General features: G+C 35.5%; 1 protein-coding gene across 4 annotated transcripts in view; it reads left to right on the forward strand.

The window, feature by feature from the left end:
* Window positions 1–23919, forward strand: part of DZIP1 (DAZ interacting zinc finger protein 1) — a 42925-nt gene that overhangs the window by 17895 nt on the left and 1111 nt on the right. For 2 of the 4 annotated variants that reach the window (XM_068928879.1, XM_068928889.1), the window contains 14 exons: window positions 695–856; window positions 1588–1725; window positions 2998–3060; window positions 4291–4431; window positions 5678–5726; window positions 7109–7165; window positions 13300–13359; window positions 16393–16538; window positions 16879–17074; window positions 17471–17600; window positions 17816–17866; window positions 18734–18936; window positions 19683–19813; window positions 23178–23352. In XM_068928879.1, coding sequence (XP_068784980.1) covers window positions 695–856; window positions 1588–1725; window positions 2998–3060; window positions 4291–4431; window positions 5678–5726; window positions 7109–7165; window positions 13300–13359; window positions 16393–16538; window positions 16879–17074; window positions 17471–17600; window positions 17816–17866; window positions 18734–18936; window positions 19683–19813; window positions 23178–23352 — 1702 coding nt within the window. The remainder of the gene's footprint in view (window positions 1–694; window positions 857–1587; window positions 1726–2997; window positions 3061–4290; window positions 4432–5677; window positions 5727–7108; window positions 7166–13299; window positions 13360–16392; window positions 16539–16878; window positions 17075–17470; window positions 17601–17815; window positions 17867–18733; window positions 18937–19682; window positions 19814–23177; window positions 23353–23919) is intronic. The other 2 variants (XM_068928900.1, XM_068928907.1) reach the window with 1 other exon arrangement.

Below are 23919 nucleotides of genomic sequence, written 5' to 3' on the forward strand. Positions count from 1 at the left end.
GTGAGAAAGAGAAAACAGCTTGGTGGTGGTGAGGAATATGGATGTCTAGAAAGTCGTGAGTTATACATAGCGAGTGAATAGGTATCAGTTGTTCAAAATTTGTTCAAAGTTGTTCATACAAAAGTGGTTGGTACTTCATGCAACTTGCAGTAGACCTTTGAAGCTCATTGGCAAAAGATACTGTGGTTGCTAAAAGTTGACACAGGTTCAGGGGAAGACTGAAGAAGCACATGAGGAGGAAACTATTGAAGGTTACTAAGTTTACAAAACCACACTGGCTTAAGAAGTCCTCTGAGCTGAAAACAGTTGACAGCTGGGAGACTGTTAAGAAGAACATGAATATTTGTTACTGCAACTGTCCTTTCCCAGCTATCTACTGACGGCCTCTTTGAGAAACAGGATACTGAACTAGGTGGACCGTTGATATAGCCAATTAAGGTCATTCTTGTGTTCTTATGTAATGAAAAATAATGAACTTTGAAACTTCTTGAGGCTTATTTGTTTTGCTAGCAAAATGCATGGTTTGTAATTCCAGAATTTTTCAGAAACTAATGATTTTTATATTTTTGATGTCACATTTTGATACCCATTGAAAGTGACTGTTTGCCACACACAGTTTGACAGTTTGGATGCTTGAGTTAGTATTGTATGTGGGGGAAAAAAATTACAAATAATATTTTTTAAATAATTGCAGGAATGTGAACAGCAAAAATCGAAAGAAGAAGAAATTCTACACTCATTTCATAAATGGAAAGAGGAGGAAAAAGAGAAATTGGCTGATGAAATAGAAAAAGTGAAAGAGATGTTTATGAAAGAGCTTAAAGAGTTATCTTCAAGAAATTCTATGTTAGAAGATGTAAGTCATTAAATTTTCCAACATTTTAAGGCATAAATATCTTACAGTAGAAGGTAGTGAACTTGACGTATTTGAAACATGAGGCAGTCGTCTGAGGGGCCTTTTTATAAAAACTTTAAAAAATACGGTTGAATAACAGCCGCAGTTGTATCCTTGTATTCTGGTATTTTATCTACATAATTTCAATTCCTTTCTTAATTGCATTACTTTGGTTGAAAGAGTTTTGCCTTCAGAAAGCTTGCCGGTATTCTCTTACTCCTCGACCATTAAGTTCTTGTTTAGGTATTAGTAAATATTGTTATTACTGCTGTTAGGCGTCTGTTATATTAACACTCTAATGAGTGACATGGAGGAGATTAATATCCCTGACAGTAGAACTGCATATGCTTTCCATCCCGTCAAAGGAATTGCTTTTCAGAGCTTTGTCTAGAAAGAGATTTGTGAAAGAACAGCTAGATCAGAAAACAAGCATGTGTGGCTTTAGCGAAGCAGCTTATATTTTGTAGCTGCTGGTTCCTGTTTATGTTTACATTGTATAATCATATAAAACGTACATATTAATAATCACATGAAAGTTGATAAATGCTGACCTCGTAAGAAATACATGAGAAAAGTCTGACACAAGTCTTTGTACAGTTACCTTTAAAGTATAGTTCATATTTAATGACAGTTTTATAAAACAAAATCCGTATACATATTCTGGCCTTAAATTGTTTTTTCATTCCTTCTAGCAACTGTTAGCATTACAAAAGTCCAATATACAACTAAAATCCAACTTAGGGACATTAAAAGACAGCCAAGAATTTGTAGAAGAGAAGCCTCAGAATCCTCAGGATTATCAGAATGTGGTTAAACTTCTTGAAAAACAGGTAACACGGTAACTTAATGTATTGAACCTGACACATTACTGATCATTCTAATAATTTTTACGTTTATGTGTAGGATTTTAAATTTGTCAGTAAAATTCTCACTCCTCTGTCTGAAATAGCTAGATTTTAAAATTCACTACTGTTTAGTACAATCTCTGTAATAGAAATGGGGGAATGATTGCCCTTATGCTTTATAATTAAATTTATTGTTAGTTTTTTATTAATATTCCCTTATTCTTTTTTATTAAAAATATCTACCTGTACCAGTATGATCTGGTTGCAGTTCAGGGCCCAGAGGCTCTAATAAGCCATTTATGTCTGCTGATCTGTGAGGCCGCTTTAGGGAAATAATGTTAAAATTGGAAATTTCCATTCTCCATAGTAGAAAAAACATTAAGAAACTTTCAGGCAAGGTTTCCCAACCTGTGGCTTTGGAACTACATGAAGCTTTTTAGCTCAACAGGTACAATTTATGTACTAGGACTCTTATCATCTGCCCAGCATAGATGCATAGATGCTGGTGCTAGTGCAAAGTTGTTGGCCAATTCAAAATCCTGTCTATCAGAAAGAGTTAGGAAGTGCCACTGAGGCCATGATCATTGCATTGAGCTGAGACTTACCTGCATGTCCGGGCTGTTCGTCTCAAAAAATTAGGGTTGTGAGGCCTTTGGCGCCTAGGAACCTTTTCTCTCTTCTCCTTGACTCTTTGAGATGTGCATTATATATCTCATGGTTCTTGGGATATCTTGGGATGTGATATCATCAGCAAGTTTGGTCACTTCTGTTCGAAGATGTGAGAAACTTAGTGAATTTTACTTTATACTTTTAATTTAATTAAAAAAAAACAGCGCACTTTAAAATTCGGATATTAAGATTATTTTTTATCATCACAGTATGCAACATATATTGTTAATGAATATTTGAAATAACCTTATTTGGTTAAAAGAAAGACCCTACTTTTATCAGCCGTTATTGTTAGTAAACAGAGATGTATCAAAATACCTGACTCTTTCTCAATTTCAGTCACTACATGTACAAATCAAGGCCTTTTATGGACAAATACGTAGTTTACAGACTATTTGGTAACAACACTGTGCTTGCTCATATGAAACATGGTGATGACTGTTGTAGGTCTTAAATATGGGGTTATTCAAGTTTCATGTCATCAGTAACCTTTCCAGTACATATGCTTTATTTATAAAAATATGCACTATGTTGAAGTAAATGTTAGTGTGTAATTAGCAAGAATTAACGTTGGTTTCCTTTGTACAGGAAGGTAAATGGACATCTAGAGTACAAGCCCTTCATCAGGAACATGAGACAGAGAAGAGTCTGGTAAGTTGTACAGCAAACCACTTATACCAGAAAGATATTTTTTCTTATTTTCTCACAGTTGCGGTAGTTCTTGATGTGTTACAATACATCTGTTAGATTAGAAAGCCTAGGTCCCAAGAATTTGATAAGTGTGTCCTCTTCGATGTATTTATTATCTTTGTTTCTGTTATGCTAGGATCTTGAAGTTTCAGTGACCAGAGTTGAAATGGAATTTATCATGTAAGAATCTGACAAACACCTGAAACTATACCTCTGTTTGGAAGAGCTCACAACTATACTGTTCTGTGAAGACTATTTTATAAACTATTTTCTGTTACGTGGCTATGCTGAATATTTAAGATACAGCTTGCCAACATACCGCTTTCATCTACCCCATACCTTTAGCTAATGTGGACCTATGGCATATGTCTCAATCTTTTTCTTTCATTTCTCTGTTTCTTTTTTTGCTGTAGCTGTCTTAACTCAGAATCTGTTCTCTTTTCCAGGAAAGGACATTTTACCTGGCATCTGTTTATATATTTTACTATACAAGTTTTATTCCTCAAGTTTTTTATATGTCTGCATTTCTTTTTAATGTCTTTGCTGCTTTGTTTCTGTTGCCTCCTTTCCTTTTATTTTCTTTCGCCTGCGTCACCGTGTAAGAGCTGGGCAGGTTATAGTGGTCTGGCCAATACTTCTCCTCTGGCAAGAGAGCAGTGGGGAAGAACGATGGAACATTCCCCCAAAAAGATGTAGTTAATGATACACCCACATACATTGCGAGAATAGAATAAGGGAGGAGTAATGTAAGTATTGCTTTTTAGATGGTGCACCTAAAATATTGTTCCTCTTCTATATTTAGAGCTAATATATTAGGTTTATCATGCAAATTCACCTCTTGTTTCCTTAAAATATCACTATTTGACACTGTTAATGACCAAAATATTTTTATACAGTCATCTGCTTTTTCCTGTAACCTTATTTTTAGGCAGTCTCAGCAATGTATTTGTATATCCTTTTATTTGCGCTGAGATTTAGGTAGTTCTCCTTCTGCGAATAAAAAATGATTCAGACGGCTGTTTTGTAATGTATGCAAGTCTCAGTGGAATCACATGTGACATTGCATCCTTCCTGAAAAAAAGCCTTAAAAGAAAAATTTAAACATGACTCTTGCTTGTTTAAACCCAGTAGTATGGAAGTAGTTGTATAGAAGATTACTATCAAGTTACTTTTCTGCTGTTTGCTTTCTAGCTACTATCACAGATTGAGAAGCTTAAATCGTCAGTGAGAGAAGACCTGAATAAAAGCAACACCTTTTACAAGAGGAGAATAGAAGAGTTGGGGCAGAGGCTTCAGGAACAGAATGATCTAATTATTGCTCAAAAGAAACAGGTCTGTTTTGTGAAGCGTTCTAGGTTTCAGAGAGCATAGGACACAGAGAAACATTTTCCTAATATTAGGTCAGTGATGTGTCTCAAGTTGCATGGGTGATATTCGCAAGTGGTAAGAATGTTACGGATTATTTTGTTCACATTTCAGGAATGATGTTGATAATTAGGAAAAGATCTGGAAAAGAGACACGGGAATTAGAGCATGATTTAGAGTGAAAAGTTTAACAAACAAAATGCTTTTAATAAGTTTAACACAAAGTTAAGAGATTACTAGGTCACAGTCTCCAGAGATCAAAGATGAAAAATTTCTGATAGTATACAGGATTTAATCTGTCAGAAAATGATCACATTGAGATCTAGTATTTGAAATCTGAAACTACATGATTTCACACTAGAAATAAAGTGTAATTTTTATAGCTGTGAGACTAATTCATGAAATTATTTGTTTGAAAATGTTTTTATTTTTCTTAAAAATATACTTTTATTCCAACGTAACAATTAATTTTTTGAGATGGTCACTGGATGAAGATCTGTTTCCTTTGTTAGTCTGGAGTTTAGACTGTGACATCATTATGCTGTCCTAACAATCTGTTCCTCTATTAGATTATGTGTTCTTTACAAAACGCACACAACATTTTATGAGATTAATGGTCTGCCCATACACAAGTATTTACAGATTTGGAACAACAAATAATAGTTTTTACATCTCCATCTTAGCAAATTTGATAGCTGTTAAGTGAAGGAGCAAGAGAGGACAACTTAGTCCTAGACAAATTACTTAAAGTGACCCTTTTAAATATTACCACAGATGTAAAATAGATTCAGAGGAAGCCAAGTTTGCTGTTTGTGCAATGCAATTATGAAGTTCTCCATTCTCAGTACTCTAAAACTGGAAGGGCTTGAGAAATAGCTAACACTTCTGTAGAATTCAAACTGGATAAACCATAAATTGAGGCACTACTGACTATCTAAAGGGCTAAATAAGAGGCCAGGGTCCAGTATCTTGTGCAAGCACTAAATGATATTGACTGTGTGTCTGTGCTGTTTGGGGTTACTTTCTGGATTCACCAATTTCCTGTTTTCTTTAGGGGAAAAAAGAAGAGAGTAATAGTTTTCTCCCAAAATCATTAACAATAGTTTCTGCCATGGAGTAGTACTGAAACTAGGTATTTCATACTAAATATGCATTTCTAGATATTGGTAGTTTGCATTTCTAACCGTCCATGTTCCTATCTTTTTTCTTTTAGATAAAAGAATTGTCCACAAGATCAGTTGCAAGTATCAAACCATATGATGGTAAGTGCAAACTGTGAGAAAAAGCAGATTATGTTTCTGATTTGAAGAGTTTGAAGCATTATAGTTTATTAAAAAATACAGACATCAACTTTATTAATTATATATTGAAACAAAATCAATACTTGCCATTTATTTGTGTTTCTTAGGGAACCTACATGTAGTACTGTGTTTCCATGCCTTTGTATTGATTCCCAAAGTTCATATACAGTTTGCAGCTGTAAGGTCGTATGATGTACAAAGTTGATCTCTTGAGTAATGAAGAGATATGAAATGTGGTAGCTGTATTTTGTAGTATATAAACAAACTTTTGGTGTTACTTTACGAAGTATAAATTGATTTATTTTCATCTTTGACTGTCCTGAGGCTGTAGAATTCATAAAAGGGCAAATACTGAAAGGATAGACAAAATTCATTAATATATACATTAAGATAAAGATTTTTAAAGAATTTTAAGGATTCTAATGATGATTCATCTGTGCCATACCTTTCACCATTTCACTGACGTTTCACCAAGTCCATTTGTTTCCAACATTTCACTAAGTCCATTGCAAATAGTTAAACCTGGTAATACTTGTGTTTCAGGTTGCAGTCCTAAACAATAGGTACCCTTTGATGCTTCAGTTGCAGTGACTTAAAATAGGTTTACTGCGACAGATGATGATAGCAGGATTAAGACTAATTCTGGTTTGGAAACCATCTTGCTCTGGTAGCAGGGCATTGGCTTGAACTGAATCTAACAGCAGGGAGTAGATTTGTTTGAGGATAGCGCAGTAACAGAATGGCTGTATGGCCACACTGGGCACAGACAAGTGTAAGCCCACGGCATACAGATGGATTTGCTCTTAGGCTCCAAAGAGATGTGAGCAACGCAGAACTGCTGTGATAATTCGGTCCAAGGTTTCACTCCATACATAATATAGGTAGGATTTGTACTGATTGATAGGAAATGTGGATGCAACTGATCCTTTCAGTGGATACTACTCTTGATCAGGCTAGACACAGGCTAGACTTCAGTAGGTGTCTTTGCGTCAAGGCTTCTTCCGTGGGACACAAAGACAGAGTACCTGCGTAGCCATAGAGGCTGTCTGACTAGTGCAGGTTTACATTCCAGCTCAGTGACAATTTAGTTACTGATTTCTCTTCCTGCTTCTAGAAATATTAAAAATATCATACATATCTAGAGATGGTACAGTAGTCCTGTGAAACACCATTTTTTACTTGGTAAACTAATGTTTAATTTTTTTCCCATTGAGGTCAAAAATTATGTACTTCATGAGTATGATTAAGTGTTGTTATATTTATGAATCTGTATATAGCTGTTATTGTTTTTTATAACGTTTACTATAATATGTTTACTTTTTTTTCACTTTTTCCTGTTTTAGCAAACACTACTGTACAGCCTCTAGTAGACTGTAAATCAGGTCTACCAGTGATGCATGGTAAGTTTTTGCATTAGGTCCAGATTCAGTACTTGCAGAGCTAACACTCTCTCTTCTGAAATGTGGTACTTGCTTGTAAGAATAGTTACACTGGAAGAAATTCAAATGGCTCTCTTATCTGCCTGCATTGAAAATTCCTGTGAAATAATTGTAAAAGGGATACTGTTGAAAAGAGTAAGTGAAAAAAAAGAAAATAATTTCGGGGTATTTCCTAGGAGATGGAAAGTATTGGAACACCATATATTCAATAAAACTAACTGTGAAGGTGAAATAAAATGATTTCTTTTAGAAAATATGTTTATTTTGTGGTATAGGCAAATACCAGAATTTGCATAGAGAAAAATGTGAAGATGTTTGTTTTTAGTGAGTCTTGAAATCCTGTATTTTTCATGTGATTTCAAATGTCAAGGAGGAAAAATACAGCAGAAATAATCAAAAGAGACAGTCATCCCATCTAGACAGTTCTTCTAAAGTAGAGCTGTACTCACCTATAGATCATTATTTAGTTATTTTAAATGTTTTACATATTTTAAATATATATTTAGTTATTTTATTGTGGCATTGTGGTAATGTGTGGTAGTAAGGGGAAAGGAGGAACCTGACTTGATATTGTTTTGTGTTTTGTGAAAGTAGCTTTCATTTTTTGTCAGTATGCAAAGTACTAGAGAGTATTGCTTTAAAACCAATATTCTGTGTTCAATTAATTCTTTGCTTTAATTTCAATCAGGACAATAATATAAAAATGAATTTTGAGCAAAGAAAATGCTTAAATGTTAAAAATAGTAGTTTATTGATTATTTGAATTATTTAACTAATCATGAAATAACGATTTAGTATTATTATTTCTCTTAGTTTTAAAATGTGCCAAGGAGAGAGGAATGTAATTTGTCTAAGACAAATGTACAGAATTTTTCAAATTTAGAAATTTTAAAATGACATGTGAGGGGACGAAGGGGTGGTGTACAATGGAAGCTTTAGCTAACTTGATCAGGAATGAAAAACTGATGAAAATGAAGGGTTGATTTCAAAATATTTGATATGACAAATATTAAGCTAAGGAAAATAGATTTTTATTTATTATATGGTAAAATTATTTGAATAATACAGAGATTTCTTAGTAAGCTGTGTGAAGAAGCTATTCGATGAAAGAAGCATTTTAGGTGAAACTGTTTATAGACGGAATGTTTTTGTGGAGTGGAAAGTAATAAGGTACTAATAATGTTATTGATAATAGTATTTAAAATAGTCCTCTTATTTTTCATTCAAACAGCTTTCATTGCACTAAGACAGCAGTGGTGGTCTTTAAGAGACCTCACGGCAAGTAGCTTAGCCATTGCCCTGAATTTAAAGATCTAGTTTTATGAAGAATTTTGCTTCTAAGGGGCCTACATGCTAAATTTGTCAATAATTCTTTTTTTAGTCCATTTCCTTTCATTTGAACTGAGTGGCAAAACAGTTCTGTGAACATTAGTATTTTTTGCACTATGACAATTTAAGTCAGCTCATTCAGATTTTTGTTTCTCACTGCTCCAGATACAAAGTTTGTGACAACTTAAGAAACTTCTGATAGAAAAGGCTGTTCCCACCACTGATACACAAAAGATTTGCTATCAGTTTACTATGAAACATTAGAGAAGGTGTCTCCTTCGGACTCCTTTGCTGATTATTATTTTATTTATCTCTGCAGGTCTCTCTGTCCCCTTTCTTCCCTTCCTCATGGATTTTTTAAAAACTTATCCTACCTAATTGCTGGATATAAAGGTTAGCAGAAATTCTAGTGTCTTTCCCAAAATTTTAGGGCTCTTCAAGAGATTGAGTTCTGTACTGAATTAAGATATCATGGCTGCATCTGATGCCATTATGAAAATGAAAGTGCCTGCTGGTAACTTCCAAACACACACTTATTTAGCACAGAGCATCTCTGACATCAGAAGATATGTAGTTGTCTGATCAAAATGTTTCTGATTTCTTAGGATATCTAGTTCTAGGATGGAATGCCATCCTAGCATGACCGTTCTTTGAGTTTCTGAGCTAGCTGTACTGTTTTGTGCAGATATAACTTATTTTCAAAGATGACTTCAGTCTCATGAAAAGGCTACAGATGAATTATGTTTTTTTGCAATGGTCTTGGGCTCTTGCATCATTCTTGAAATTTTGATACTTGCTCAATATTTAATCTTTCTTAGATTGATAGTGTTAGGTGGAATTGAAGACAGTAGTTAAAAGGCAAAGATATTAAGGAAATTGTGCATTGAAACATAAAGCTTGGTCTTCATACTTGCTGTGCACTAAGACTGTGCTATTGTTAGGGACTTAACTGAAGCATCTGAGGAAAATCCAGTCATAGCATTCTTCCAGGACAGTTAATGGAGGAAAGGGGCACTTTCAGAGTTTGGTTCAGCTGAACCAAGATCCGAATTACTCTTTGAAGTTGCCTGTGTCTTCATTTACTGTAGAAGGAATCTGAGATGACTAGACTCCTAACTTAGATGCCTCAGGTAAACATCTAAAATTTGTCATATTTAAGGATATTGGCTTAAAATTAATGCTATTAAAAGCATGAATACGATGATATCCATCAGCCTGTGCTAAGACTGGTCTTGGCAGCTACCGTTTAGCTAGGTTTAAGTCTGAAGCTGACAGTAATAGTTTTTGTGGGGATGAAGCTGGGATTAGTTTTAGGACTAAGGCTGGCTGAAGACATACAGTGAGGGATATGCATGAGTCTAGAATTTGCCACTGGGCTAGGTGTAGGGTTCAGCAATGATAGCAACATGAGCCATTTGGCTGGAGTGAGGTGTGGGATTCTTGTGGAAGACCAAATAGAATTCGGTTTGGAGGTCAGATGGTTCAAACTAGCAGAAGCTGATTTATGTGTAGGTCTACAAAGAATCTACAAAGATTTAACCAGGAGACATCTGGCGATGGCTGAGTTTGGGTTAGAATTAAGCTTAGGCAGATATAGATTGGCAAAGGAAAGTTATGGTTGAGTTAAGAAGCAAGGCAGCAGCAGCAGCAGGGCCTGCCTGAATAGGTTTGAGGCTGGTATTTATCACTATTTTATAGCCAAGAAAAGGGTGGAGATTAGAGTCAGGGTTCAAACCAAATTATATCAGTGAACAAAGTATAACTGAGATTTCATCTGAACTAGAAGACTGATGTAATCTCTGGTTCTGCTAGTTCCCTAATAGCCCACAGTAGGAGATCTGTGCAGCACAACCATACCTCCTTCCTTGCCTCAGCCTCCTGGAGTCCATTTCCAGTAAGGCAAGGAAATGGTTTGGGTGCTCGTTAGATGTGTTCCTCTGGAGCAGGGAACCGAGAAGTGTCTTGAAGCAAGTGATTCAGATGTAGGTGTGAGTCCAGAAGGGAAGGTAGTAGTTTGTCTAGGTTTGACATTCAGTCTAGGACTAAAGCAAGGAGTAAGATTCTGGACCGCAAGGTCTGATGTTAAAGACGATGTAGAGCAGAGTCTGCTAGGGTCAGCCAGACTAGATTTAGAGCAGGTAATTGACAGAAAGGCAAATGTTAATAGTCAGATTGATTCCTAAAAATGAGGTTGTTAATATTAGAATGTTATCTATAGATGCTGCAGATTTCAAGGATAAGTGAGCGCACTAAGCTAAAGCCAAGAGGTCTGATCAGGTAGCTACAAGAAGCACACCGCTGACAAACATAAAGAGAGGGGCTCCTTAGAAGCTTAACTCCCCACCCATCTATAAAACAGGGGAGTGGTGAACCAAGCTGCTGCTTCTTACAGTGGATTCCAAACTGATGATTAATAAATTTCTCTTAATATATGCGCACAGTGAGAAGAAAGAAGAGGCCTGCTTACGTTGGAGTAATTGATGTTTCTAGATGTTCCACTCCCCCATGTCTCAGGATTTGATCTCGTCTGTCATCAGGCAGTGAGCAACGATATTATGCACAGCAGTAATACATTCCCGGCTTTTGCTACTCTAACTCTTCTTTTACTGATTTTAAATCCCTCTGTTTCTAGTCTACTGAGGAAGAGAAACACATACCTTTCTGACATCAGCAGACTTACTTTCAGGTCTGAATTCTGGGGATTGGGTTTTTCCTGTTACAGTTAAGTTACCTGACAAGGGCTTGTGCTGAGATGAGTCAGCTGCTTTAAGCAGATTGCATTTGAGTAAAGTACAGGTAGAATGTGTATAGATTAAATCCAATTATGCAATAACTGGCTAACTCTGTAGTAGTTCCAGCCAACAAGCTCGGAGGCTATGCCCGTGGAACTAAATTAAATCTCCCCAGGAACATCTCTCATCTGTGCTAGGAGCTCTGTTCTTCAAAACAGGCTGGCTGCAGTCTTTTGGGAATATTCCCAAACTGTGCCTGTATATTGTTTGGGAGAATGTTTGTTGTCACAGGGCAACAGTGTGTCCAGAACAGCTTTAGGAGTTCAACAGTGTGGAGAATCACATTCAAATGCCCGGGAGTGCTCTGGCCACTGTTTAATTTACAGCCTTTGAGACTGAAAGACTAGAAGCCTGTATGTCAGTCAATCTCTCAGAGTTTTTTTTTTTTTTTAAGAGTTCCCATAGAATACATTGATTTTTACATCTTGTTAGCATCTTTTAATTATACAAGAAGCTTTTTTTCCCAAACTTTTGTTTAGTGCAAATTAGATAGGAGTAAATCTTAAATCTTGTAACCTGCCTGAAAAAGGGGGTCAGAGGCTGGATATAACTGCAAGTATGGAAGGCATGGAGAGTGCAGTTACTATACTGAAGCATTTACAACAGACTTTTTTAGTCCTTCCACATTGGGAATATTAAAGGTGTGACAATAAATGTTGCTTAGCTCCAAGTGCCCGTTTTGCTATAACCCTTCACAATGCTTGCATGTTTGTACTATATCATACAGAAAGTACTGAAGAGCAGGCATGTTTACTGTAATGCCACTTCCTTCCCTTCCACCAATAGAGTGTAACAACCATTTGTAGTGCCAAAGGATTTTTGTGAAGGCTGGGGCAAATGTGCAGCTCTAACTACTACAAGAGAACTTTTTAAAGTGCTGGCCAATAAATTGTTTTTCCTATACTGCCAGTAGTTGAATGCTGAAATTACTGTTTGCTCATTCTTCTGTTTTTGTCATAAACCCGAGAAGAAACTTAGGCTCTAGTTTTCGTTGAAATAAATTCATTTATGCAAAGTGAATATTAAAATTTAAAAACCTCAATTTTTATTAATCTACATATAAGCATTTTCTTACATCTTTTCTTACATCTGTTTTTTTAAGTCTATAAAATTGTAAAGAAATTGTACTCTGGCTTCATTTGTATAAAACCAGTTGTGCCTGATGGCCTATAGAATAATAATTTTGGTGTGCTTAGAAAGTCATTTTCAGAAGAGGACATTTCAATATCTTTTTAAAACACATGACGGTACTGAAGCTCACTGTGTTGGAGTCCCTGAAGATTTTTTAAATTGGTCTGATTGGAAAAAAAGACTTTTAACTCTTGAGTCCCTATATATTGATAAGATTTCTCTTTGTCTTGCACATGTGAACTTTCTGCTTAATAATTCTCCATACTAATGATTTAACTCATATTTTTTGCCATATATTTCTGAGGAATTCTATATCCATCCATTTCATTTGACTTTTGCCAAACTTCTAATATCAAATGGCACATAAACAATATTTTAAAAACACATCTTAAAAATAAAATGCGTGTTATAAGAAATGAATCACAGTATTCATTTACTTAATCTAAGATGGCCTTGTCATCTTAGATGACTGAAAATATCCCACCTGGCCTCTGGGTGCTATTCCAGAAGGGCACGGGTTTTCTATCGGCTCTCTGTCTTACCAGTCAGCCCTGTGCAGATGACTTAGACACTCTGATGTATCTCAGATGACACTAGATACCCGTGTTCAGGTGCCTGAATCGTTCCCAAAGTGACTATTATATTAGGGTCTCTCCTACAAAAATTTTCCACCAAGCCGGTACTTATGAAGAGTCACATGCAATTGGGTTCGTGATTGTTAAGCAGGTTGTCAGCAACCAGGAAAATTGACGTCAGTGTGTTATTTTGCTCCATTTTCCCACTCTGGACCTTGACCTTCTTCTGTCCTGTTTGTCTGGTATTCCTGTTCTTCCTCGTTATTAGAGCAGGCACCCTTGGTACATATGCTGGAGCCCATAGAGGAGCTTTCAGAAGAGGAGAAAGGTAATGGTTGATTCAGATCAAAATGTAGTGGCATGTTTTTCTTGAAAATAAAAGTGTAAATATTATTTGACACCTACCTTATTGTTCACTTTGTTTGAGTATGCTTATCTGATTTGGGTGGGAACAGTCCTTGTATGTGTCAATTTCCAGTTTGTTATTGGTGCTTGTAAATATTATGATTTTCTTATCCAAGTGCAATGTTTTTAAGGAAATTTGTATTTTTTTTTAAGCAGGCATATTACGAATGTCTAAAGGCACTTTAGATAAGCAGAACAAAAATAATTGATGGAGAATACCCCCTTACTAGGAAATTCTGTGGTGTAATCTAGCGGTGGTGGTGCTATTGCTATGTATGCTCACTTCTTTTTCAAACTCAGCTTAAGAGGATAAAAAGTTCAGGTAGGGGAAGGAAGTTTGTGGTGAAGCAGAGCTTGAAGCTGTCCAATTGTCGACTTTAATAGATGCATCAAATGTCCTTTCACAAGTAAGTACGGCTACCTCCAAGCAGCCATAACTCCAGCCAGGGTTGTGCAATTCGGAATGAAATTCTGTAACCCAGTGTTGCAGCTGTTCCCCTGCTTCGTCTGAGGAAAACTTGGACAAGGCCATATTTGCAGTGACAGAACAAAAAGTATTGGTTCATCCTGAATGATGTTCTTCTCCTTGAGGCAACTAAAAGCTAATATTTTAGATAAAACACCAAATATCTGAATAACGTAATGAGCTATGCAGAGATATAAGTAGACATAAAAATCCTTCTCAAACCTTACAGCCAGTGATCATTCAAAGTGTCATTTGAATACATCTGGGCTTTCGGGAGAGATTTTCCCAGGGAAAATCTGGTGACTGTACAATCTGAAATAAGGACTGCTCACATTTTTGTCGTTCTTTCTGCTCTTTCTCTTGCTTGCTATCTTCTCTCTTGATGGATTGTCTTTGATTCTTATGCTGTGCCTAAAGGCATACCCTGCAGTACAATAGAAAGAAAGAATGCAGTCTGAAAAGATAGACCAAGATGTTTTTGTTTTCAGTGACAGCCATTTGTAAGGGAGAGTGTGCAAATTCTTGATTTGGCAGAATATTTCATAAGCTTATGTAGGAGCTGAAACAGAAGACCAAACTGAAGGTCTCCAAAGGGGTCAAATCTAGGTTTTTTTAAAAAGAGAAATGAATAAGAAAACAGTTCTTTACATAGTAGGTCTCTGCTGCAAAGAGGATTTGGCTTAAGTCAGTTAGCAGGAATGAATATTGTCATTAATTAGGATAATGCTGTATAGTCTTGTTACCCATGTAAGTATGTAGTAATTATGAATTAAACAGTGATTTTAGACGGATCTGTTTTATTGCAAGGATTAATATCTCACATAGGCAGTATTTTCAGAAAGCTCTTTGGGGCTTGCTGTGAAAAATAAGATGTCTCAGGTTGGGCTTTTTGGGAGGATTTCACACTGCGTAAAGCACCTCTTCATGACTGGGGATAGCTTCATAGATTATAGCCCTGCCACTGCACACCTTCCACTAGTCTGTCTCTTCTAGGATTCAGCTCTCCAGCCAAGTCACTTTTAATCCCACCTCTGTCAGGGAATGAGTTGCGCACACAGTTCTCAAAACCAGATAAAGTTTCAGGCAGATACTATCCTCCTCAGCCCCAGATCACTTTGTACCATAGCTGGACTCTTTTTCAGTTTTCATTTCGTACAGTTCTTTCCAGGATCCATCAGGAGCAACTTGCTCAAAACAATCTAGGTATCCTTTATGTATTTCAAGCCCTTTTTGGATCCTCTTTTTTCTTTTTGATGAATGAAAATTTAAACTGAATGGAACTGCTTTTTAAGTAACCACTGTTTAAAAATAGGAAAACTAGCACATTTGTTTTGAAAGAAAACATTTTGGAAGTTACAATATGGAATCAGTCCTTCAGTTGTCTCCTTGTCTATGGGGTGGAAAACAACTCTGCTGCTCCATAGGGCATATTGGAAAGAGATAAGCTCCTGCCCAAGATTTCCCTTTTATGTTGGGGGGGAAAAGTGGGAGTGTGATTTACAGTATGAATTCTGGGATGTTGTATACCCCTCTACGTAGGATTTACAGCCTTTGCTGGCCACTACAGAACAGAAGCAATTACCATGGTCCTAGAGGTTCTTGGTTCACTTGGTATAAGAAGTATCCAGTAATATTTCCATCTTGCAGGTTCCAACTGGCAGTATTTTGCTTCCTTACACACCTATATGACCCTACAATATTTAGGCCTTACTTAGAGGTGAATCTTTAATTTAGGTGTAAAGATCTATCTAGATGATTGTTTCTTGTGTAAGAAACACAATATCTTGTGTTATTGATACTCAAAGCAAAAGAAGTAGAAACTCTTCCTCTCCTTTTAAGTGTGTATGCTGTCATAGACCTGCATAGAAGAAAATATGACCCTGAACTTTGTATTTGGAAGAGTTTTAAAGATAAGTAGTGTCAGTCATGTATATTCTGTAAAATGGTCTGTCTTAGACTAAGGATTTGTCCTAATAACATTTTTGAAAGTACTATGTAACTTTCTGATGATTTGGTCTCAATAGGCATTTTTATCAGAGAACATTGCATTGAAGCAATTTTGAGAACGTCTGTCATATGCCTGTTTTAATTTCTGCTAGAATTTAGCTTTGATTTGAAATACTACTTTTAGAGAATTTAATTATCAGAAGATAGTCTTTGTTTATCAGAAGTTCCAAAGTGCAGTTCTAAAAGTAGTTCTTTGTTGTTAAATATTGAGGCATATATCTCTACAATGATTCTGTTACAGGAAAAAGAAGTAAGTCACTTACGATGGTGAGTACTAGGTGATAAGTTATAAATTCCAAGTAAGCTGACTTTTGTAAGCTAGCCCCAGATTTTAAAAAGAATACAACTCTGTGTAGACAAAAAGTACACACATATATCTGTAGTGTTTCTGTAAAATGCATGCTTCAAAACAGTTTTTAAATGTCTCATGTACTGTGGATTTTTCAAATGTCTTTTAAAAGTAATTTTCCATTCTTATTTCAGAAATTGAGAAAAGTGATCATAAGACAGGCAGAAGTAACCAACATTTAATAAATGCTTTGAAGACTCATCCATCTTTAACTAAAGAATTACGAGTTGTTTTAGAGCAAGCCCTGGAGGAGAAGCTGGAATCCTTGGGAATTAAAGCAGTAAGATTATTTTGAATTATGCAGAAGAGGGGAATCTTTGCCTCGCTTTTTTGCTCTTCTCTTTCACTTCTGTACTGCACCCCTCAAGCTAGAAACTTCAGAACTAAATTTCCAGCCACTGTAGATCAGTGTAATTCATTAACCTGAGAGATTTTCCATCAAATTACAGCAGTGGAGGGTATGGCCTCACCTATAAGCTGTGTTACCAACTTTTGTGATTTTGTCACAAGCTTTGTAATATTTGAATTTTTGTGGTTACTGTAAGAGTGTATATGGTTGTAGAATACAAATCCCACCTATATGTAAGCTCCTTTGCTTACAGCACAATTTGTTTCTTTAGGGTGTTCGTGGTATCCCAAATGATTGCTTAAATAGAATTTTACATGCTATTGAATCTGCTAGAGAACACAAACAGAAGGAAGAGCCTGACATTCAGCGAATTCGAGAGCATCTTGAACGCCAAGTCAGCTTTAGGATTGAAGAGAAATCATCATCTTATAATAGACTTGTTTCCTGTCCTCATCTTCCTTCAGAAGGTTAAAAAAAATTTGATTAATTTTTAGTTCTTAGGTTTTTTGAAAGCCTTTGTAAGTGTGTAATATAACTATCGTACTTAAAGGATTTTTAGATACATTTCGGGGTAGCTGCTTTCATAGGTTTTCACATAAATATTCTGTATAGTTCTGGCCAACTAAAGTATTTCCTTTAAAGAGTTCTTGTGATGTTCTGTTTAACTGCAGAAATATTGGCTTTTATAATCGGCAAGATCCACAGTCGCTTTGAATTACTTTGAAGAAAAAATTTTTTTCTTCTTTTTTTGTAACATTGTAATCTGCAGCAGTGACATCTTTCATTTTAGAAAGAAATCAGATTCTAATATCAAAGATTACAAACATTTTTTCTAGTACTGAGGTAGGTAACTTCTCTTGTAGATAAACAAAAGTTCAATCACTTGAGAATTTCCTCATCTGCAATACCACAAAAAACAGTAAAAAGATCTTCAACAGCTGTCCGCCCAGCTGGACAAAGAACAACCGTCGCTGAGAATACGTCTACACCAAAGTAAGAGATGCTATTTCTCCTAGTACTCTTACCACAGATAACAATACTATGGATTTGTTTTTCTCCTCTTGCCTTATCATGGATAAGGAAACCGATGTGAATATTTCCTGCTAATATTATAAGGATTGAGCAAAGAATTCACATTACTTTTTTATAAACTTTCTGCTTATGTAGTTGACTACCAATCTTAAAATAACTTGTCTCATTGTTTTTAGATCCAGGAAGCTTTTTGGAGATGGAGTTTCAAAAAAGACGTCTAGTATCACGTATGTTTTGTTCCCTTGTGTTTTAGAAGAAAGCATTTTTGGTGACTCGATATTGATATGCTTGCAACATAAAAAAATAATTAGTTAAAATTATAAACACTTTCTGGACTGTATATTTCATGTCTTTTTAAAAAAATACTGTTCCATTTTAGTCTGTTGCTACAATCCTTGAAAGATGACACATGCTCATTTTCAACAGATATATTATCGTGAACCAGACGGGGACAAAATTAGGTAGTATCGCCACTTTTAGTCTCTTCCAGATGCTTTGTCTGAACCAGTTAAAAGCATTTAAACACTTTGGTGACCTTATTTTTTCCAGTATGTTTATAATTGTCTTACTATGACAATTACTATTACTTACAATTTCAAACTTATCAAGACAGAAATAGTTTGGGTCTGGTTCTTACATCTAATGACCAGCTCAACAGTTATAGTAACTTGGGAAACCATACTGAAAAATTCCTAAATTATTTTATCTAACAATATCAGAACAGATTTTTCGTGGTGGAAAGTCCTTCGTCCTGAACTTTGCTCTCGCTGCTGAACCTTGAAAGCCTATCTTTGTTTGCCTGGCAAGACTTGCTATATACCCGGAGCGCTGATTTCGTAAAGACAGTTGCCTAGACAGAGATAATTGTGCCTGTATAAGAGATCATTTTGTGATAACTATTCCAGTTTACTTACTAATGTGATTTCTTTTAAATAGTTTTACATATACTGAGAATTTATGGATGTTGCTATTTTTTCAAATCAGAAAAATGTGCATGTTACTGGAAAGGAAAATACAATGAAGCTTAAATATGTGTGTATCAGTGCAGTCACTGAAACCTGATAAGTTCTCAGGTCTTATGTGTTTTGGCTTAGAACTCCACCATTCAGTTCAGAGGAAGAAGTGGATGATGATGATATTAAGCACGCTTACATATCACCAGAATTATTGCAAAAACAGTCAAAAACTTCAAGCAGCAATATCAATGCTTTTCGGATGGCTTCTGGCAAAAGTGCTATGGATGGGACTGAAGAAAGTGAAATGGAGGAAACTGAAGCACCTGCCAAAACTTCAAAAGGTTTGTTTCACTACTTTTGTAGAACAAAAACATGTCATATCAGCTATGCATGATTTTGAATTTCCTGATACTATTGCTGTGTTAGAAAACATACGGAAGCCCGACTGCCAAGTTTTGAGTGCGCGTGCCTTACTTTACGCTTACACTTTTGAGTGTATGTATGTGTGCACTTACTTTATTCTTTCACTAGCATATTTATATTATCATAGTGCTTAGGGATGTCAGTTAGGATTAGGCCAGTATCATGCTGTTTTATATAAATGCAGAAAAAGAGATGATTTCTGCCTCAGAGAGACTTCAGTCTAAAAGTTTTTCTCAGCATTTTACTTACTGTTATGCTGTGAAAGATATTTACAGGGTTTGCAGTAAAGCCCCAAGCACAATTACATCAGTGTAACTGGGGGAATGATAAACCCTGCTGCAAAGTGGAAAGAGAGGAACAGAGAAGCTTGTGACTTCCTAAGCTGAATTTGCAGGTTGATAGAGAAAAATATATTTAAACTGAGCATATTTTATATCCAAAATGATTAAAAGAAATACACGTAGAATTTAACATCATTTCAATTACAATTTTGAATGAAATTATTGATTTAAAAGCATAATATTTTGAGTTGTACAGGGGAAAAACATAAATACCTGTTTTTAATTATTTCTCTCAATTCAAGTGATTGCGGGCATAGAAAGAGATCGTTTCATGCCTTACTTGTGAATGAAAATTGTCAATATAATTCTTTATGAACTTTTAGGAACAGTTATTCCAAAAATGACTGAACAAGTTGGAAAGAGTCTTTCTAACCACGGAAATATAAATAAACCAGCTGGAGGGATTAACGTTGCCCAGGCATTTATTAAGAAAGAAGAGGTGCAAGAGCTGAAGGTATCAATTATAATAGTCATTATTATTTCATTCGGTATTTGAATTAGATGTATTTCTGTTACTTTTTATTTCATGCTAAAACCCTTTTGAAACCTTTTTGTCTTCTCAAAGGAAGTTTTGAAGTTATAGATAAGTAGTCTTTTTGGGCACATCTGCGCTGTTATGTATGAGTGCTAAGAGTGAGCTGTGACATGTGACTTTTCATCCACACTGCTTGTTTGCTTATGCCATGAGTGTTTTGGACCACTATAGCTAATCAGAAGTTTGGGCACAATTTGCATCCTTTTACCTCTTATTTTAGCAGCATAGATATAGCCATTCTTTACTTGCTTTTCCTAGTATCTTTTTTCTGATGGAGGAGAAACTCGATTTGCTTATCTAGTATTTCAGAGTGTTTTTATTTCTAGACCTTTATCTGATATAGAGCTTTTAAATGCGTTTTCACAAGGGGACAAATTCCATTTCTGACTATGCTCGTTGTTCTGCTCTATCTGTTTACAAATCATATACTATCCTCAAACGATAGCCAATCTAGCAGTGATGTCTGTGCAGTGAGTTTGACGTATGTTCACAGCCAAAATGCTAGCAGAGCGTATTCTTTACCTCTTCTCATGCTTTCCTAAGGTCCACGTCTTCCCTTCATTTTAGAGTTTTATAATTGGTGAGCCACTTTGATGGACATTGATCTTTACCTGAACAATTTTGGACTAAAAACAAAAGTTACTCCAGATCAGAAATCAACAGCAGATAGTGCTCGTTTACTTCAGTTTTGGTATTTTTTATTGAAACAGACAGCCAAACAATAGGTCTGCAACTCATGAAAATCTTTTTTTTTTTTTTTTTAACTAAACAGATAATAATCACTGAAAATCAACATTATCCACAGTAAAACTCATACCTTAGGGGTTCCTGACTAACAACTGAATCTGAAATTGAGACAATCCGGATTTAAAATTTTATCTGAAGAATCCTTCCTCTCATAAGTAGTAACTCCTTTTATATCAGTTCCCAGAAAGGGGGGAATAATCTTAATCAAATTGAACTGTAATGGTAGGGTAATCACATTTAGCCTGTGTGCTTTGAGTTGCCACTGGCAGTACCTACCTTGTCCACTGAGTGTGTGGGGGCTGCAAATCACACTAGAGACAAAACCATCAAATCAGACCTGACTATTACAGTGTAATTTTGTGTCCAAATGTTATTCAAGCAAATTCGGATGATACAAAACCATAAGATGGTCACAGAGTAGAAGATACATATTTTAGAGTAAAAAGCTACATATTTTAGAGTAAATTTAGGGGATGTTACATTCTATAGAGGCCTGTAGACAGTTGGTCACTGTGTTAAGGAATTTAGGCTTCAAGAGCAGAGACCTGTAGCAAAATAAACCTTACAATCAATATTTTAAAGATGTGGAAAATATTTTTGCTATAATTCATTTATAGTATAGAGAATACACAATGGTGCATTGTGATGTGGACACGACGGCTTCGAAATGAGCTTTACAGACACAGGGCAGATGTTGCTACTTTGCTTTTGAAGTCTTTAAAGAAGACGTTATCTTATATTCTTTGTTAATGATATGTGAACATGCTTACCTTCATGTCTCTATTTGTACGTTTAAATGTAGGCATATAATTTCAGTTAATTATTTAAATTTTAGTGACAATTTTCAAAGATGTCCAAAGATATAGGCATAAAATGCCAATGGAGAGTGATGGTTTCTCTGAAAATCCACATTTTTTATTAGGTTAGGATGGCTTAAGTATTAATAGCTGCTAATGGTCATTCTCAAAACCCACAGCTGAAGTACCACGAAATGTTTTAAAGAATCCTATTGTCATATGTTTTACAGAGGTCACATTTTACAGAAATTACTTTAGAAACATTTTAGAGAAAGTTGTATTTCTGCTTGACTGTAGCCATATTACCTGCGTTCACATATACTGGATGTTGTATGGGTTATGGTATTTCTTTGGAGTAAATCTTTGAATTTGCGTAGCAGTTTTGAGTAGCGCTGTGTGTTTGCACTTGGTCCAAACTGTGTGAAGAGCTCTATTCAAAGTTGAAGTATTTTTGTATTGAAAAACATTTGGGATTGAGTGAGTATTTGAAGAAACTCTTCCTCCAGCATTTCAGAATATATGTTACTATGTCTTTCCCATGACCACACCCTCCGAATGCATATAATTTAAAGTAACTAAATGTCAAATCCTGGTATGTTAATAATACAGCACACTGAGCAGATCTGTCACTTTTTGAAAAAACAGTTTGCAACAGTTATGAATGTGAAAGCCTGAATTATGTTGTAACATATAGCATTACTTCAGTCTCTTAACTTCTGTCAAGACACACTACATGTTTATATTTATGGACTTTTCTCTGGTACGTACATAACTTACATTGTTTTATAAGAGCATCTGAATCTTTCCTCTGTGCAATATAAGCACATTCTACATTTTATTGTAATATTCAGAAGCTCCAGTGAAATAAGGTATTAACTTCGTGAGAAGCCATCTCTCTCTTTTGACAGTTAGGCCCTCTAATAATGGCTAGATTCCATTGAACCACAGCTGATGATTGACAAACAGGGAAGTGTTGTAGCTGTTTTTTTTTCAAAAGCTGAGTGAAGATACTTGGTTCTCAAGTATCTCTGGAAGAGATAAGAACGACCATGGACTCACAGCCTTCAGGTTCATCTGTGTGACTTGGCTTTCATTTCCTGAAGTCGTTATGCAAATTTACTGCTTAATTTGAAAAATCATACTTGTATATGCATACAGTGAGTCTTAGGAGGAATATATATTTTAACTTTGAGCACTGGGGTTTTTTTTTTAATTTCATTTTTTAATTTTCCTTTTAAATAAATTAATTTTAAATTCGAAAGACCCTTATTGCATTGTTAAATTTATGTACTGCAAACACAGAAAGCTTATAGCAAATTAAACTGCCACCTTGCATGATGACATGCAGTATCTTTATTTTCATGTAAGTAATACACAGTGTAATATTTAAAATATTTTCTATCTTATCAGAAAAGCCAATATCCCAGCAAAGACGACTCCTATTAAGTTAGACGTGTTATACCACAAAATACAGGTTTCTGCCAGTTATGGAAATGGTTCTTTAACTTTTGCAGATCCTGACTTTAAAAAAAAAATTTAGCTTTGCAAGTATAGTAGTGAATTAATATAATTTATGTATTTGAAATATGTGGCGGTTAAAACTATGGTGGTTGACCTCATAAAAGTCATGCACCACTTTTCTTCAGCAGTTTCATGTTGTTGGGTTTGTGGAAGAAGCTGATCTCAGAAGAACTTGTAGAGACAGAGGAAAGATGCCTGTTTTTTCTTCTTCCTATTAGTTCACAGAAGTTGATGAAGATGACTGGGATATATCATCTGTAGAAGATGACTTTGTATTGATGAAAAATGATAAAGGTCAGAAAGCACTGACAGTTCAAAAAAACGAGTCAAATGCTGCTGCATCAGTGGTACATGCATGGGGTCTTCCAAAGACGAATGTACCAAAAGAGGAAGGTAACAGTCAGACTTTTACAGTATAAGTCTTAAGCACCTGACACATATAGAGGAGAACTTGTGTAGTGCATTGCACACTGTAAAACACTATACATGAAATTACAAGAACAAAAAAGAAAAACTGCATGTGTTTGTACTTTAATATATATATATCTGTATATGCGTGTATATATATAAAAAGGGGTGTGTGTGTGTGTGTGTGTGTGTGTGTGTGTGTGTGTGTGTGTGTGAAAAGACACACACATATGTATATGAATACACAAAACACCAAAACACTTAGATTTGAGGTTTTAAGACATATAGTACTATCAGGCTTCAGCCATCCTCTTTCTTACAAATTAATCAGGCAGGAAAATATTTTTTTAATCCTTTCCTAAATTTGGGGGTGGAGGGTATGAAAACTGCCTTGGCTTGAGAATAATCAACTCTCAGATTTGTTGAAGATACATGTCTAATGACCTGCAAGGCTGGGAAAAGTATTTGAATCACTGGTAAGGAAAGAGCCTCAATTTTATATAGTAGAAGACTCGTATTATTTCCCAGCCGTAACGTTTCCAGATATGGAGG

Source organism: Struthio camelus, chromosome 1, assembly GCF_040807025.1.
Source record: "Struthio camelus isolate bStrCam1 chromosome 1, bStrCam1.hap1, whole genome shotgun sequence".
In the NCBI taxonomy this organism is placed as follows: Eukaryota; Metazoa; Chordata; class Aves; order Struthioniformes; family Struthionidae; genus Struthio; species Struthio camelus.